The sequence below is a fragment of the Chaetodon trifascialis genome, chromosome 10 (genome assembly GCF_039877785.1).
Source record: "Chaetodon trifascialis isolate fChaTrf1 chromosome 10, fChaTrf1.hap1, whole genome shotgun sequence".
NCBI lineage: Eukaryota > Metazoa > Chordata > Actinopteri > Chaetodontiformes > Chaetodontidae > Chaetodon > Chaetodon trifascialis.
In genome coordinates this window covers 29,665,957-29,680,018 of record NC_092065.1, presented here as the reverse complement: position 1 = coordinate 29,680,018, position 14,062 = coordinate 29,665,957, and the positions used below count along the sequence as shown (strand labels likewise).

The 14,062-nt window shown below is 44.8% G+C and overlaps 1 protein-coding gene across 1 annotated transcript in view; it reads right to left on the bottom strand.

The window, feature by feature from the left end:
- Positions 1-663: 663 nt before the first annotated feature.
- Positions 664-14,062, bottom strand: part of tdrd12 (tudor domain containing 12) — a 31,913-nt gene continuing 18,514 nt past the window's right edge. The window contains exons 18-33 of the mRNA XM_070972965.1: positions 10,693-10,810; positions 10,404-10,543; positions 10,048-10,265; positions 8,063-8,144; positions 7,638-7,819; positions 7,136-7,343; positions 6,090-6,182; positions 5,870-5,891; positions 5,236-5,371; positions 4,879-5,148; positions 4,257-4,336; positions 3,842-3,914; positions 3,520-3,633; positions 1,260-1,413; positions 952-1,012; positions 664-815 (exon numbers count right to left, since the gene is read on the bottom strand). Of these exons, the coding sequence (XP_070829066.1) occupies positions 742-815; positions 952-1,012; positions 1,260-1,413; positions 3,520-3,633; positions 3,842-3,914; positions 4,257-4,336; positions 4,879-5,148; positions 5,236-5,371; positions 5,870-5,891; positions 6,090-6,182; positions 7,136-7,343; positions 7,638-7,819; positions 8,063-8,144; positions 10,048-10,265; positions 10,404-10,543; positions 10,693-10,810 (2,025 nt within the window). The 3' untranslated portion in view covers positions 664-741. The remainder of the gene's footprint in view (positions 816-951; positions 1,013-1,259; positions 1,414-3,519; positions 3,634-3,841; positions 3,915-4,256; positions 4,337-4,878; positions 5,149-5,235; positions 5,372-5,869; positions 5,892-6,089; positions 6,183-7,135; positions 7,344-7,637; positions 7,820-8,062; positions 8,145-10,047; positions 10,266-10,403; positions 10,544-10,692; positions 10,811-14,062) is intronic.

The window sequence follows — 14,062 nt, the reverse complement described above, 5'->3', positions numbered from 1 at the left end:
CGTCGTCGTCCCCGGGGTCAGAGTCCCGGGTCCTGGTCTGAAATCACCTCGGCGCCATCTTGCCTGTCGTCAAACTGGCCTCCTCTGGGCTCTGAGGTTATGTTTGGTCCTGATCCGGTCGAATGCGTTCTCTGCATTTTCTGGCAGCCCATCCTTTTGAACCACTGCAGGGAATAATGGAAGGAGGAGCAGCCACCTCCACCTCAGCTCCTCAGCTCGATAACAAGCTCCTTTCACTGTCTGCAGACTCAAATCACATCACAGCTGCTCACAGAATAATGGAGAAAGGACAAATATTGCCTCACTCCTTTAAGAACTCTGTCTGAAGTAGTAAACTTGTTATTACCAAATCAACCAGGACTGACATCTTGGAACAGCTTTAAAACAGCTTTGTGTTGCTTTCCTCAGTGGGTCATCGGCTCAGTCACCATTGTGTGACCTTATTCAGCAACAGATAGTAATATTTGTTTCAGTGAAAATCTTCCATTAAAACATCAGCAGCATGTGATAGAAAGGACTTGAATCTGAGTGAACTAAAATACTGAAATAAGTGGAATGACTAGTCATCTGTTTTTGCAGTCAAAAATAAAGTATTTGAGATGTTTTTATCAAAGTCTTTTAATCATTAAAGAAGAGGAAAAAGAGTCCTTGTGGCTGCAGCTGGCAGGCTGAGCTCCAGCAGGGGAATGAGAGACGAAGCACACTAACTGGTGCTGTAGGCTTCATGTCACCAGCAGATCTTCAGTCGCTTTCACTGCCGCTCTCTGAGTTCACATAACAGTTTTCCTCTCCTGTGTTCTCCACAAACGACAGACCTGAACACCAAACCACAAAAGGTCACACAACAGTTCAGAGCAGCTATAGAGCTGCTATCAAAAACTATACTTCACACGATTTTCCAGCATCACAAATTATCATCACAAGCAGGCTTCGGGTGACCGAGGTTCTTACAATGTGGGGTTCTGTCTTCATCCTCTTCAAAGTGCTCCATGTCGTAACTCACAAAAATGTTCTGTGAAAAGAAGTCACCTCGTTAAATTCAGCTTTTGATTTCCCTCAACGCGGTGCGGCTCAAACTGAATTCTGTACATTCTGACAAGCATCTCAAATGGTCACTGACCACTAAAATCGTCTATTTGTTTAATAAACTTATCGTCACTCATCAGATCTTTTACTGTTTAAAATGCAGGTTTTTGTCCAGTTGACCTAAGGAGTAATACTCGTTTCAGCTGTTGACTGAACAAAACTAACTCCGTCACCTTGTTCCTGAGGAGTCTTTCCCAGAATCCCTGCTCCTCTTTAACCAGTCTGAGGACTGGCTCATTGGACTTCATTTCACAGCAGCAGCGGTCAGGAACGATGCTGGCTTGAAGCTGGAGGTCGGCCCTGTAGGTCCGCCCGTCGACTCTGCCACTGAACCCAAACAACAGAGCGTGAGTGCGATAACGCTGAGGAAACATCTGTGCTGCCCACACTGTTCTGTACTTTAACACCTGCCTCAGTCTGCCTTCACCTCTCCTCAGGAAGACCTCCCTCAAGTCTGAGGCCACCATAAACACCAGCGTGCCAAACCCGTTTTCATTTGGGTTTTGTTACCAGGCTCTCCCACCCACCACCTCAGTGTATTCTACTTCTGTGCAAATGACGTAGGGCTGCAACTAACAGTTATTTCAGAAAACTGTGAAAGGAGCCATTCGGTGCCTCCCATTATTCAAATGTTCTGTGTTGTCCAACCAGTAGCCCAAAATCCAAAGACAGTCAGTTTACGATGATATAAAACTGAAAAAGTGCTCCGTAACAACTGCTTTCTGTGTGAAGTCTGAGCAGCTACATGTATCGGCGGCCCCAGAGGCTTACTGGTACCTGTGCACATGGCCTGGATGTGGAGCCATCGTATCTTTACCATCAGCTATAATTTGTCACTTTACAATCATCTACTGGACGTTAAGACGTATGACCTTTATTCCACCAGTGTAACGTCAACACAACTGAAAAATGATTTGTGTATCTGCGCTAGATTCAGGTCCACGCTACACACCGCCACCGAGTGCCGTTAAAACTGGGCCAATAGTTTTTCTGTTATCCCGCTGCCAACACCAACAAACCAGACTGAAAACAACTGACTGTCTTCAGCACTCAAAGTGCTTGTAAATGCAGAAATGTGTTGTTCTTATGTTTTCATGACAATTACAATCAGTCATTTGAGACACTTTCATCCAGTTTGCAGACAGAAGGCGTTTACTTTGAAGTCGATCACCAATAAGCTTGTAAGCTGTTAACATGTTGATGTCTCTTGACCAAGATGGCAACTCTATTATAATAATCATGTGACACTAAATAATGATTTGAAAACATTTTATTATGGGAAGAAGTATCTGAGGAGCTTTTGTCAAAGAGAAGAACAGCAACAGTAAAAACTGTTTTTCTGAAAGAATGCTAACATTTGTTTGCACCTAATTATCAAACTATGGACCTGAACTATGTGCTGGTCACAAACCAGTGCTTTAACTGGCCAAAGCAGAAGGTTTAGAGTAGTTTAGAATAGAGTTTAAAATTCTCCTCCTTACTTACAAAGCCATAAGTGGCCAGGCACCTTCTTATCTTAAAGAGCTCATAGTACCTTATTGCCCCACTCCAACACTGCGTTCCCAGAATGCATTTCTACTTATGGTTCCTAAAGTCTCAAAAAGCAGAACAGGAGTCAGAGCATTTAGCTATCAAGCTCCTCTCCTGTGGAACCATCTTCAGTCTTTGTCCGGGAGGCAGACACTGTCTCTACATTTAAGAGTCGTCTTAAAACTTTCCTCTTTGATAAAGCTTATAGTTAGGGCTGGCTCAGGCTGGTCCTGGACCAGCCCCTAGTTATGCTGCTATAGGATTAGACTGTCGGGGGACATCCAAAGATACAGCGAGCTCCTCCGTCCTTCTGTCCCTCTCCATCCGCACGCTCTCATGTCCTACCACGGCGTGTTACTAACTTAGCTCCTTCCCCGGAGTCTCTGTGCTTTGTCGTCTTGCAGGTTCCCATGGACAGTGGCTGAATCTGGATTGTGGATTTCAGCTGCGTCTCCTGCCTTGGCCCTGCCTGACATCCACTGCAACTGCTACTGCTGTTATTACATCCACTGTCACTGTTACTGTGACTGCATGTCTGTCTGTCTGTCTGTCTGTCTGTCTGTCTGTCTCCCTCCCTCTCTTGCTCTTCCTCTCTCACCCAGCCGGTGGAGGCAGATGGCCGCCCACCCAGAGTCTGGTTCAGTCTGAGGTTTCTGCCTGTTAAAGGAAGTTTTTCCTCGCCGCTGTCGCCAAGTGCTGCTCATGGGGGAATTGTTGGTCCTCTGTAGATTTGGTTTGGTCTGTACCAGCTCTATATGGAAAGTGTCCTGAGACAACTTCTGTTGTGATTTGGTGCTATACAAATAAAACTGAACTGAATTGAATTGAATTGAAGGTTTGTCACCGGCTCTACAGGCTGTGATGTAATGTCAGTGAGCAGTCATTGGCGGCGTGCTGACAGACCTGTAAACGACTCTGTCGGGGTAGAAATCGCAGCGCTGACTCTCCGGGTTCATCAGCTTCACCGTCACCACCACAGAGTCGGACGTTTGGTACCAGCGGACCTGAGGGTGGAAGCTGAAACACAAAACACGTTCACAGTTTACTCTGGCAACAAATCTCTGCTTCAAATGAAAATGCTGGTTTTGTTCCAGTGACTTCAAATAACGGACACTGCACAGTCTGAAGACCGACTGCAGGTTTTAAACTTTCACTTTCTTCAACAATGTACCAACAGAAATCCTCAGAGGAGTTTTCTCCAAGATCCAGACCAGCCGTCTGGTACCTTTTCGTAGAGTCAGTGTCGTTAGTGCTGATGACCTGCTGGCTGTGACCCTGAGCATCACCTGCAGGCACACCTGAAGAAACACACACACACACACACACACACAGAATGTGGACGCACCTACAAAGTCTTGTTTTCACTCGTACTCTGGAAGCGGCTGTTTACTAAATTTGATAATAAATGGTATTTTATCAGCATCTGCAGCTTTCTGTTTTTTGTAGATCGAGTTTGATCCAGTTTTGGGAGCAAACTTCTCAAGTTTAAAGTCCTCTGAGCGTCACAGTATCATCAAGTCAATCTATAAAATCAATAGTTAGAAACAGGCGTCTCACAGGACGCCGTCATGCTCCTCGGCAGCTTTCTACAGTCCTTGAAGTTTGGACTCTGTCCAGACACAACTTGGTTTTACTTTTACCGATTTGACAGCAGTTGACAGCAGAAGCTCGGCAGCTTGTGTGGAAAACGTCTCCTTTGTCTTCATCTTCGTTCCTGTGGCTGAAAATCATAAAGTTTCTGATCAGTTCTGCATTTAGAGCACAAAACTGAAGCCAGAGACATCAGTTCCTCCGAGGAACTTCATGTGCTTTGATATTCTGAACATTTTCACTATTGAAATTTGTTTTCTGAAGGTGGTGCCGATACGTAATTTGTTGTTAGGACTCAATGAGATTAATAATAAAATAAAAATAAAGCTTAAACTAACTCAGGTTTCCTCTCTACTAACGGCTGCTGTTCCCAGTTTAATGATTCCATTGCAATGCGACAAAGGTCCGTCAACGCTGCCGTTTCCCCGGCTGATCAATACATGGGAGAAAATCGGTTTTTACGTGAATATGAATCAACATTTCAGCTACATAACAAAACGTAACTGCTTTGTACCAGCGGCAGTGAAAAGACTCACACTCTTTGAACATCTATCTAAAACATGAATGAGGCTGAAACGAGCTGTGACGGGGATTCAGCAAAGTTTCCATCATGAAGACATCTGCAGGTTAAAGGTCTGCTGGAGCGTGTCCATCTAACCCACAGACACCAACCTCATCATCTGCTCAGCTGACCTCAGATCAGCAGTGTGGGTGTTTCTCTGAGCAGGAGCTGCCGGGCCAGCCAACAGATCACACACCGGAGCCAGACCGGGTTCAGCTTCCAGTGGTGCTGAGGCCACAGACCGAATCTGTGGCGATACTGGACCGAGCCGCTCACATGGCTCGAGCTGAGGGGGGTCAGCGACCTGACTGACCTCGGCCAGCCTGAAGGCTTCAGCTAGAACTTCCTCCTCGGCTTTGATCCTGAGCTCCGGAGACGACCTACAAACAGAACGACGGCGTTCATTTGTCTTAGTGAAGGATGGCGAAGGAATCGGACGGGACGCTCACGGTCGAGTGTTTCCTCACCCAGACAGGTGAGCCGCCTCCCTGCTCTCCTGGCAGAGCGCCTTCAGCAGGTCCAGATGCTCCGGATTGCTGATTCCCATCCTGGTCTTCAGGATCTCAGACTGCACGTTGTACTCATTGATCACAGTTTTCGTACCTGTGGAGTCACACCAGTCTTAACATGTATTTCAGGATTCATATGGAAAAGACTCTGCACGTGAATATTTTCCATTCTAGACGTAAAGAAAAGTAGTTCACATTAACAATGAGGTTCACAAAGCTTTCCGCCTTTCAACAAACGCAGCAGGATTCCACAAATAAATGAATTGAACAGAATTTGCATGCTGTTAAATTTTCACTGAAGCTGCATTTCTATTTTGTTTGTCACGTGCGAACGTGATGGAGGCTGACGGAGCCATCTGGTTGGCTACAGGTTATTGCCTGTTGACAAAAATACTTTTGTGAACAGAGTCACGTCAAACATCCCAAAATGTTTTGAATGAAAAATGCAAATTTTTCCAAATTGTTTATTTGGGGCTTCATTTATTTAAAACAAATATTTGTTTGCGCATCAGAAGCACATTTGTGAACCTTGTTTTTCTGGATTTGATTTCCGTTTCTGTTCAGTGACTGTTGAGTATGACGTGTCACATACCTGGCACCTGAGTCACACGGACCTAAAGAAACAGGAAACCACAAGTTTACTGCTGCCAGCCGAAACAGTCCAAATCAGACTTATGACACAGACTGGACCTAGATCTACTTTGGCCTTCTGCAGACCTGAAAGTGCAAAAACAACCTGAGAAACCTGAGTAATTCATTCAGTGACTTTATTTGTGCATCAGTCACCCGCTGACTGACGGGTACAAACCCACCATGGGATCGACAAACACGGTGTTTCCCAGACTGAACACGGCTCTCGCTCGGTGCTGCAGACCTCTGATCTTCTGGCTGATCGTTCTGGTGACCTGTGAGCCAAAACATGTCCAATCACGCAACGGCCACACCACTGCTCGCTTTAAACATGACCGGATAAACACACTCACAGATCCAGAAAAATGAACTGACTGAGAATAAATGGTGCAACTCAATCTGATGCCTGATCATACTTTCTCTGGTCTCTCTAGTGTTACTGTAAGAGATAAATCAGGTCTTTCATTGGACGGGGGTCCAGTGTGGAGGATTCTGCAGGATCTATGGGCAAAAATGCAATAAAATATTCATAAGTATGTTTTCCATCTGCAATCTCATCACTCGATGCCACTAAATCCTACACCAGACATCCTCAGCTACATCTGTCCAAGGGCCACAAGATGTCTGAGCAGTGACTGTGGAGCTCGGACATTTTTAATATTTTCACTTTCTTTTACTGGCCTGTATGAGTACGAACAGGCTGATAAAAAACTGTGTTAGAAAACGCTCTCAGACCTCTGCCAACGAGGACCTTCATAATTAAACCACTTCTGTTGTTATTGACCCGGCACACTGACGGCATGGACGCAGTCAGCGGCTCGTCCTCCCCTCTGACGCTCAGCTTCTTTTCACTGTGACTTTGGACTGAGCTTCTGTGGAATCGAGCTCTGGCAGCTGATTAAAGCACAGCTGTTAATGTCCACCTTGTTGAACACCTGCAGCTCGCTTTCGCTGGAGTTCATAAAGATGATCACATGACTTTCTGGACGGCAGGGTTTTCTAAGAAATGTCCACATTTGAACAAGGTCAGTGAGACAAACATCTGTGCTTTCAATCTACTGCAAATCCTCTGACCGCCAGCAGGTCAATGGCCAATCAGATTTCAGCAGGAGGAACACAATGGTAATAAGAGGGTTCGATTGAGGTTGGCAAGTGAATGAGCAGAAGACATCAAACGCAGGAGTGGAGGTACCACGTTTGTGTATTTGAGAGCAGGGTGAGTGGAAACCTTGGGGTGCCAGTCGGTCTCGGCGTCGACCGGTTTGACGTGGCAGACGATGATCTCCACAGCCTGGCCGGGCAGGGAACAGAACCGATCCGGGAGCTGAAGGATCTGATAGGATTTGACCGTCTCCTCCTTCCCCACATCAATAAACTGAACAAAGACGCTGAAAAACAGCCGGCCGCGTCTCTCAGGGACAGACAGGATCTTCACCCTGCCGCAGGGAGCACAGTCACATGACATAGACTCCACCACACAAACCTGTGTGCACGTCACGAGTACGACTTTCATTTCATTATCAATCAATGAATCAATAAACAAGAGGATTTAAAGTAACCCTGAAGCAGCTCACCTGCTCACTGAGCAGCAGCCTCATGTCCTGCCCTGCTTCACTAACAGACAGTATCATGACAAAAACTACTTCTGAGCTTCCACATGTGTACTTTGGGCCTGTGCCGCTGCTGCAGAGTGATCTGCCCCTCAACTAGTATTTAGGTTCATGTCAGACCTGTGGAAGACCTCGTCCTCCTGCACAGCGTACAGGCCTCCCTCCAGCACCTCCTTGGCTCCAGGTTTCTTGTCGGCGTAGTAAGAAGTCATCTCAGACACCATGTTCTGGAAACTTCCGTCCTCCTTCCCGACAATGCGACCATAGAACACTGACGCCGCCTCCACGTGGAGAGGGACGACCTGGAGCGCCGACGACACCACCCAGCTTGAATCAATACTTTCATAAAGATGATCACATCAAAGAAAGAGATTTAAACTCAGAAACATCAAGAGTGTAAAAAGTGAGCTGCATGTATTTGTCGAGGTTATGTATCAGCACTAATTAATCCTTAATTTGCTGTCTGAGTCTGACACCCGATGACGACTCAGAATCAGCAGTTTACTGATGGACTAAAGCAGAGAGGACGATGTGAACGTCCTCACGTCTATGACGCCCGTGGCAGGAAGTTCAGACTGATCCAGGTGGGAAATGACTCTGTGACGGCTGGGACACACACTGCTGTCTCTGCAAGACAAAACAGACAGCGTCACATGATGAGGACATTTTCTCTTTCAGGATCTGTGGAGCCTGCACATACAGATTTTCTTCATTTTCTCAATCGTTTTTCAACTGATCACTTGTTTCACCTCTAAAATGTCAGCAAAAAAAAATAAAAAATTAAAGCTCAGATTTCTCCTTAATATGACGACTTGACAAACTGCAGCCACTTGATGTTCGCCATTTCTGACTGAGGATCCACTGACTTTCTGCCAATCAACGACTCCTGCATCCGCTCTGTCTGCGTTTTTATTTTGCAACCTGGAAATCTGTTTAGCTTCGTTTCTGCACCTGGAAACCAAAAACGACTCTGAAATCATGAACGACATCCACAACGATTCCAGGTTTCCCCAACGACCTCTTCAGGTAAAAACTGCTGCTGATGCGTCTCCATCACATGACCCTGAAATGACCAAAGCCTCCTGAACAAAAAAGTAACAAACTCTATTCAGCGAAGGGACAAGGGGACGTCCAATGTACAGCTAGGCGATGGCAGAACTGTCCTCATGTCCTCCATCAGGGTAAAGGGTTTGTGTCAGCAGGTGATGAAGCTCTCAGGTCACAGTGGACTTCCTGGAGATACCTCATGACGCCGCAGGGTCATGAGGTACCAACATGGAAGCATGCACCAACATGAAGACAGACTGAGAGACAAGCAGAGAAAAAAGACAAACTACTTTGAATTCATGTGGACATGACTGATGGTGGTCGTCTTCAGGGGAAAGGGAAGAAGTGGACACACCTGTATTTCACAGGTACAGAATCAGAATACTTTATTGATCCCTGAGGGGGAAACTGCATGATGATGTCACAGCGTTATCTCTTCATTAGCCTAAAGGAGTCATGTGATACAAGACGTCATCTTCCTGGCTGGATGTGGGGGCTCACCGCTGTGTGCTGTGAGAACTGGGACTGCAGACATCTCTACTGCAGTGATCCAAGTTTAAAAACTGGGAACATGTCGTCTTTATTCTGACGCTCTGACATCACAGAGCTCACGATGCAAACAATTATCGGAGGCAACGAGCAAAGAATGCGATTAAAAAGTCTTAATTTATCATGTGCTTCATAGAGTCTAATCTGAACGTAATGTTTTGTGAAGACACTAAAGAGATACAGGATAGGAACACTGTCCTGGTGTATATATATCACAAATAAATACAGGTGTTCACTGCTCCACCTTCACCTGAAGAAGACCATCTGTGGATGAAATCAAATCTGGTCTAAAGAGACAAACGATCAAAATGTTTTTCCTTACCGTTTCACTGCTTGTGGAAGGATCCCAGATCGTTAGAAAGGACCCTTTCTTCAAATCAATCTGGAGACAGCAGCAGCGTCACATAGCCCCGATCCCGTACACCCTCCAGTGTAAAATGTGCTGACTGGAAAAGACTGACTCAGGACAAGTCCCCAAAACCAAAATCCATCCAGTCGTCTTCGACATTTTTCTCGTTTGGAAAGCCGTGCAGTGATTTGTTTGATGCTCTGCAGTCAGATAAAGTGCACTTCTCACCGCCTGTCTTCAGACAGTGAGGAGGCTGGGCTGGGTAAACGATGAGCTATTGATTATTCGGTCTCTACATGGACACCTGAACAAACTCTTACTGCTTGCAGAGCTGAGATGCCATCTTGTCGTGGGGGAGCTAGATGAATGACAGTATTATGCAACTTCATGTTTTCTATTTTCACAGCTTTTACATCTCTGACTTGATCAAAAAACATTTCAAGATGTGAGACAATTCTGAATATATATTCATCTAATGAATCAGCTGAATAGATATTCAGGATAACCGCATCAATTATCAACAGAAATATCCAAATATTAACCAAAGAGCAGTCTATCATTACTGGAAGGAACGGACAAGCTGACCTGCAAACTCCAAAGCTCTTCAGGTCGCTGCAGAGAGGCCTGTTGGTCTTTTGGTTCTCCCGGGCCATGTGGACTCGCTGGGCAAAGGACAGCAGCTCAGGGGGCAGCAGGGCGCTGGTTCGTACCAGGTAACGCAGAACCCCAACCACATGACCAGCGTTTCTCTCAGAGATCAGCAGCACCGACCTGGTGAGATGAGGGCAGCTCTCTCTTTGATCCTGGGAGGAAACCTTAGAAATCACAGAAATCACTCTGGGCACTTTTTTGCAGGCACTGTGGTGATATTAATGCACTGATCATTTATGCAGGAACACAAGATTTTATCCACCAAATTCATCCCGCCCATTTGTTCTTACTCCTTCTGAGAGGTCTCTGAAGTTCTCCACCATGCAGAAGAGTCGGCTGCCAAATACTCTGGGCGAAGCTGGGAAGCCATAGTGGACAACGCAAGTGGCATCTCTGATTCCCAGACACTTCAGACACTCGTTGGTGGTCACTAGAGATCAAAGGTCAAATGTGACTGAAATGAGAAAGGTGGCAGCAGTGTTTCTGTTCACGAAGGAAATTTAGTGAATGGCTGTAAATATCTTTACTGCTGATGATAATGTTCTCTATGTTCAGTCCCTAGAAATATCCTCAGTTTACCCAGAATAACTTGAGTCCTGGGCCCGAAGCCTTTCTTCCACTGCTGGATGACCAAGTCAAACTGGTGGGTTAACCCCTCGTGGGTCCTGAGGCAGAATCCCGATTGGTTGCTCACAGCCTGAATATTAAAAAAGACAACTGTAAATTTCAAGGAAAATTCCCCTTTGGTTTTTGTTTCCACTTTCCAGCAACCGCTCTCCATACTCCCAACCGAACACCTGAACTTCTTTAGACACTCTCGTCAGAGGTCCCCAAGTCATTTCCTGCTTTAGTAAAGGAATACAAGATTCAAGGCATGATCTCTCTCTCTTCTGGGTTCAGACTTGTGATCACCTTTCTCATATATTTCACGTTAAGCTGCCATATTTATCAGTTGTCCATGTTCATGCAAACTGAAACGTTCGGTCCATTTCCCAGCACACTCACATCAATTACAATTAGTCATTAGCAGACCCTTTTATCCAAAGCGACGTACGTATGAATTCACACACCAATGGTGCAGTTTTGGGGTTCACTATCTTGCTTATAATGCTGATAATTCAGCATGTGGACTGCCAAGGCCAGGGATCAAACCACCAACCTCCTGATTGGTGGACGACAGCTCTACCTCCTGAGCCACAGCCGCTCCACATCAGTGGAGGAACTGTAACCATAAACTGTGTCATAGCTGCCCAGCTTTCTTACCTCAACCCAAAGGACAGAGGAGTTCATCCCTGCTTGTTAAGTACGCATTCTTCTAAAAATTCTAATTATCAGGCTGTGGCTTGAGGGGGATTGGACCCCTTAGGGTTAGAATTAGGATCGATAAATCCCCCTTGATTACCAATATCTCCCTTAGCACCAAAACCTTTCTGATGAGGCTTAATTGTCACATCATCTGTCATTAGGGATGCGCTGTTCCGTTTTTTTCACCTCCGATACCGATATCTACACTGGGGATCAAAATTAAAGAACAATTTATGAACACTTGATTTTTTCGGAAATAATGTATTCTTCATTGCTCAACATTTGAAGGATTTTTTTTTGTGGCTATATCATGCTAATTCAATTCAATTCAATTCAATATACCTTTATTAGTCCCACAAGGGGAAATTCCAAATGACAGCAGCATCAGTAAGACAAAATAGACGAGGCAGACAATCAGTAAGTATATATAAGTATAAATAAAAAAAGTGTGATAGAAATAAGTGTCTCTAAATTAGAAATTGTGTTTGCAGACTGTTATGTACAGGATGTATTGTACAGATTATTGCCCCAGTAAAATTTTGCTCTGGTTCTTGAACAGATAATTTACAAATAAATTTCAGATAAATGCACAGATTACCAGTTGTTGCCCAGATTATTGCACAATAGAGCAGTGTTTTACAAAATAGGCACTTCAACAAAAAGCCTGTATTTTGCAGAGAACACAATGATCAAAATTAGAGAACAGCAATGACTGTAGCACGGTGAAAAATTACAACTAAATTACCTTAAGGTCACAACAGTCCACAATTAGTAGGAAGTGTACAGGCTGTTGTTTTGAATGACTTCAGCACATCTACGGCCACAGGACATCACTAGTCTCTCACACTGCTCCGGTGTGATTTTGGTCCACTCTTCTTCAAGTCTCTTATACAGTTCGGTGACTGTAGTGTGTTTCTTGGCCATAACTTTGTCACCAAGGATTTTCCTATTGGGTTTAGATCAGGACTCTGGGCTGGCCATTTCATTATTTCAATGTTTTCAGTTTCAAGGAACTGCTTTACCCGTTTTACTGTGTGACAGGGGGCATTGTCCTGCATGAAAATTGCTAGCTGATTGGGTGATGAACGCAGGGGAGGAACAACATGTTGTCGAAGAAGGTTCTGATAAACATTTGCATTCACTCTGCCATGTAGCTGTATAAGAGGCCCAACTCCTGCTGCAGAAAGCATTCCCCAAACCATGACACTTCCTCCTCCACCTTTCACTGACTTCTTCACACACTTTGGGTTCAGTCTTTCCCCAGTTTGACGACAAACATAATGTTTCCCATCGGACCCAAATAAATTAAACTTGCTTTCATCACTAAAGTGAACTTTGGACCAGTTTTCCTCTGTCCACACAACATGCTCCTCAGCAAAGGCTAGTCTAGCCTTTTGATTCTTTCTGCTAATGAGAGGTTTGGTCACCGCAGAGTGGGCTTTCAGTCCAAATGCTCTTAAACGTCGAGACACTGTATGACGAGACAGATCCTTACCATGTACAGCACTGAACTGGCGAGCAATTCCTGCTGCAGTGTTAAACCGACTGCCCATTGACATTCTCCGCATTATCCTGTCCTCTCTTGCATTTGTCTTTCGTGGACGACCAGCCTTCTTGGGGGACTTGAATGAGTTTGTGACATTGTAAAGATGCAATATTCTCGAAATCACAGATTTGGAACGACCAACTTCTCTCGCTATGGCTGACAGGGTCATCCCTTTGGCCGTCATCTGGACAACCTGCTGCCGGAGGGTTTCAGTCACTTTAGAACGTCTCACCATCTTGAAGAGTCAGTGAAAACTGGAAATTTCGGCTGCCAGTTAAATAGGGTTTCTCAGATAATTAAGGAAATTAGCACCAGGTGCCAGATTAACACCACTAACTGGGGGTGTCTGAAAGTGTTCTCTTATTTTGATCAGTGTTCTTTTTCAAATATCTTATTTAAGTTTTTTATACTGTGCTTCAGAATATATGTAACTCATGAAAAATGCTTAAAATACTGCTCTTTTACTCCTGTTTGGATCATTTCAAATAGGACTATGCGGTGACCTTGACATTTAGGTAGGTTGTTCTCTAATTTTGATCTCCAGTGTAAGGTTTAGCAATCAGCCAATACCGATACTATCCAGAAAACCAGCGCTGAATTACCTAACAAATGGTATGTTTCATTGTGTGGAAAAGACTGGGATCATTCTTTGGTGCATCAGACTTGACTTAAACATTTCTTTTCTGCTTTGTTTTAAAAAAAAAAAAAAAACAGATATAAATGTACTGAGTTATTTATTTAATAACTATGCACCAGCACAACAATCTTAGGTCGTTTTCACACCTGACCAAGCGGACTCGGTTCGATTGGGGAGCTGAAAGTCGCAACATTGTTGCATTTATCACTAGTTTCGGTTCTGCTTTCACGCTGTGATTTCTAAAGCGCACCGAACTTTCTGAGCAGCATCACGTGGATGGAAGGGGCGCTCGTCGATTGGACAAAGTAGGAGGAGAAATCCCTCCCTCCTGGCCCGGAAAAACGACAGTGAACGCAACTGTTCCTATAATGCTATCGTAGCTCGTCAGGGATTGATTCTGTTATTTTTCTAACTTTGACGATCTAACATGTGACAACATACGAGCTCAGAGTTTAAGGACT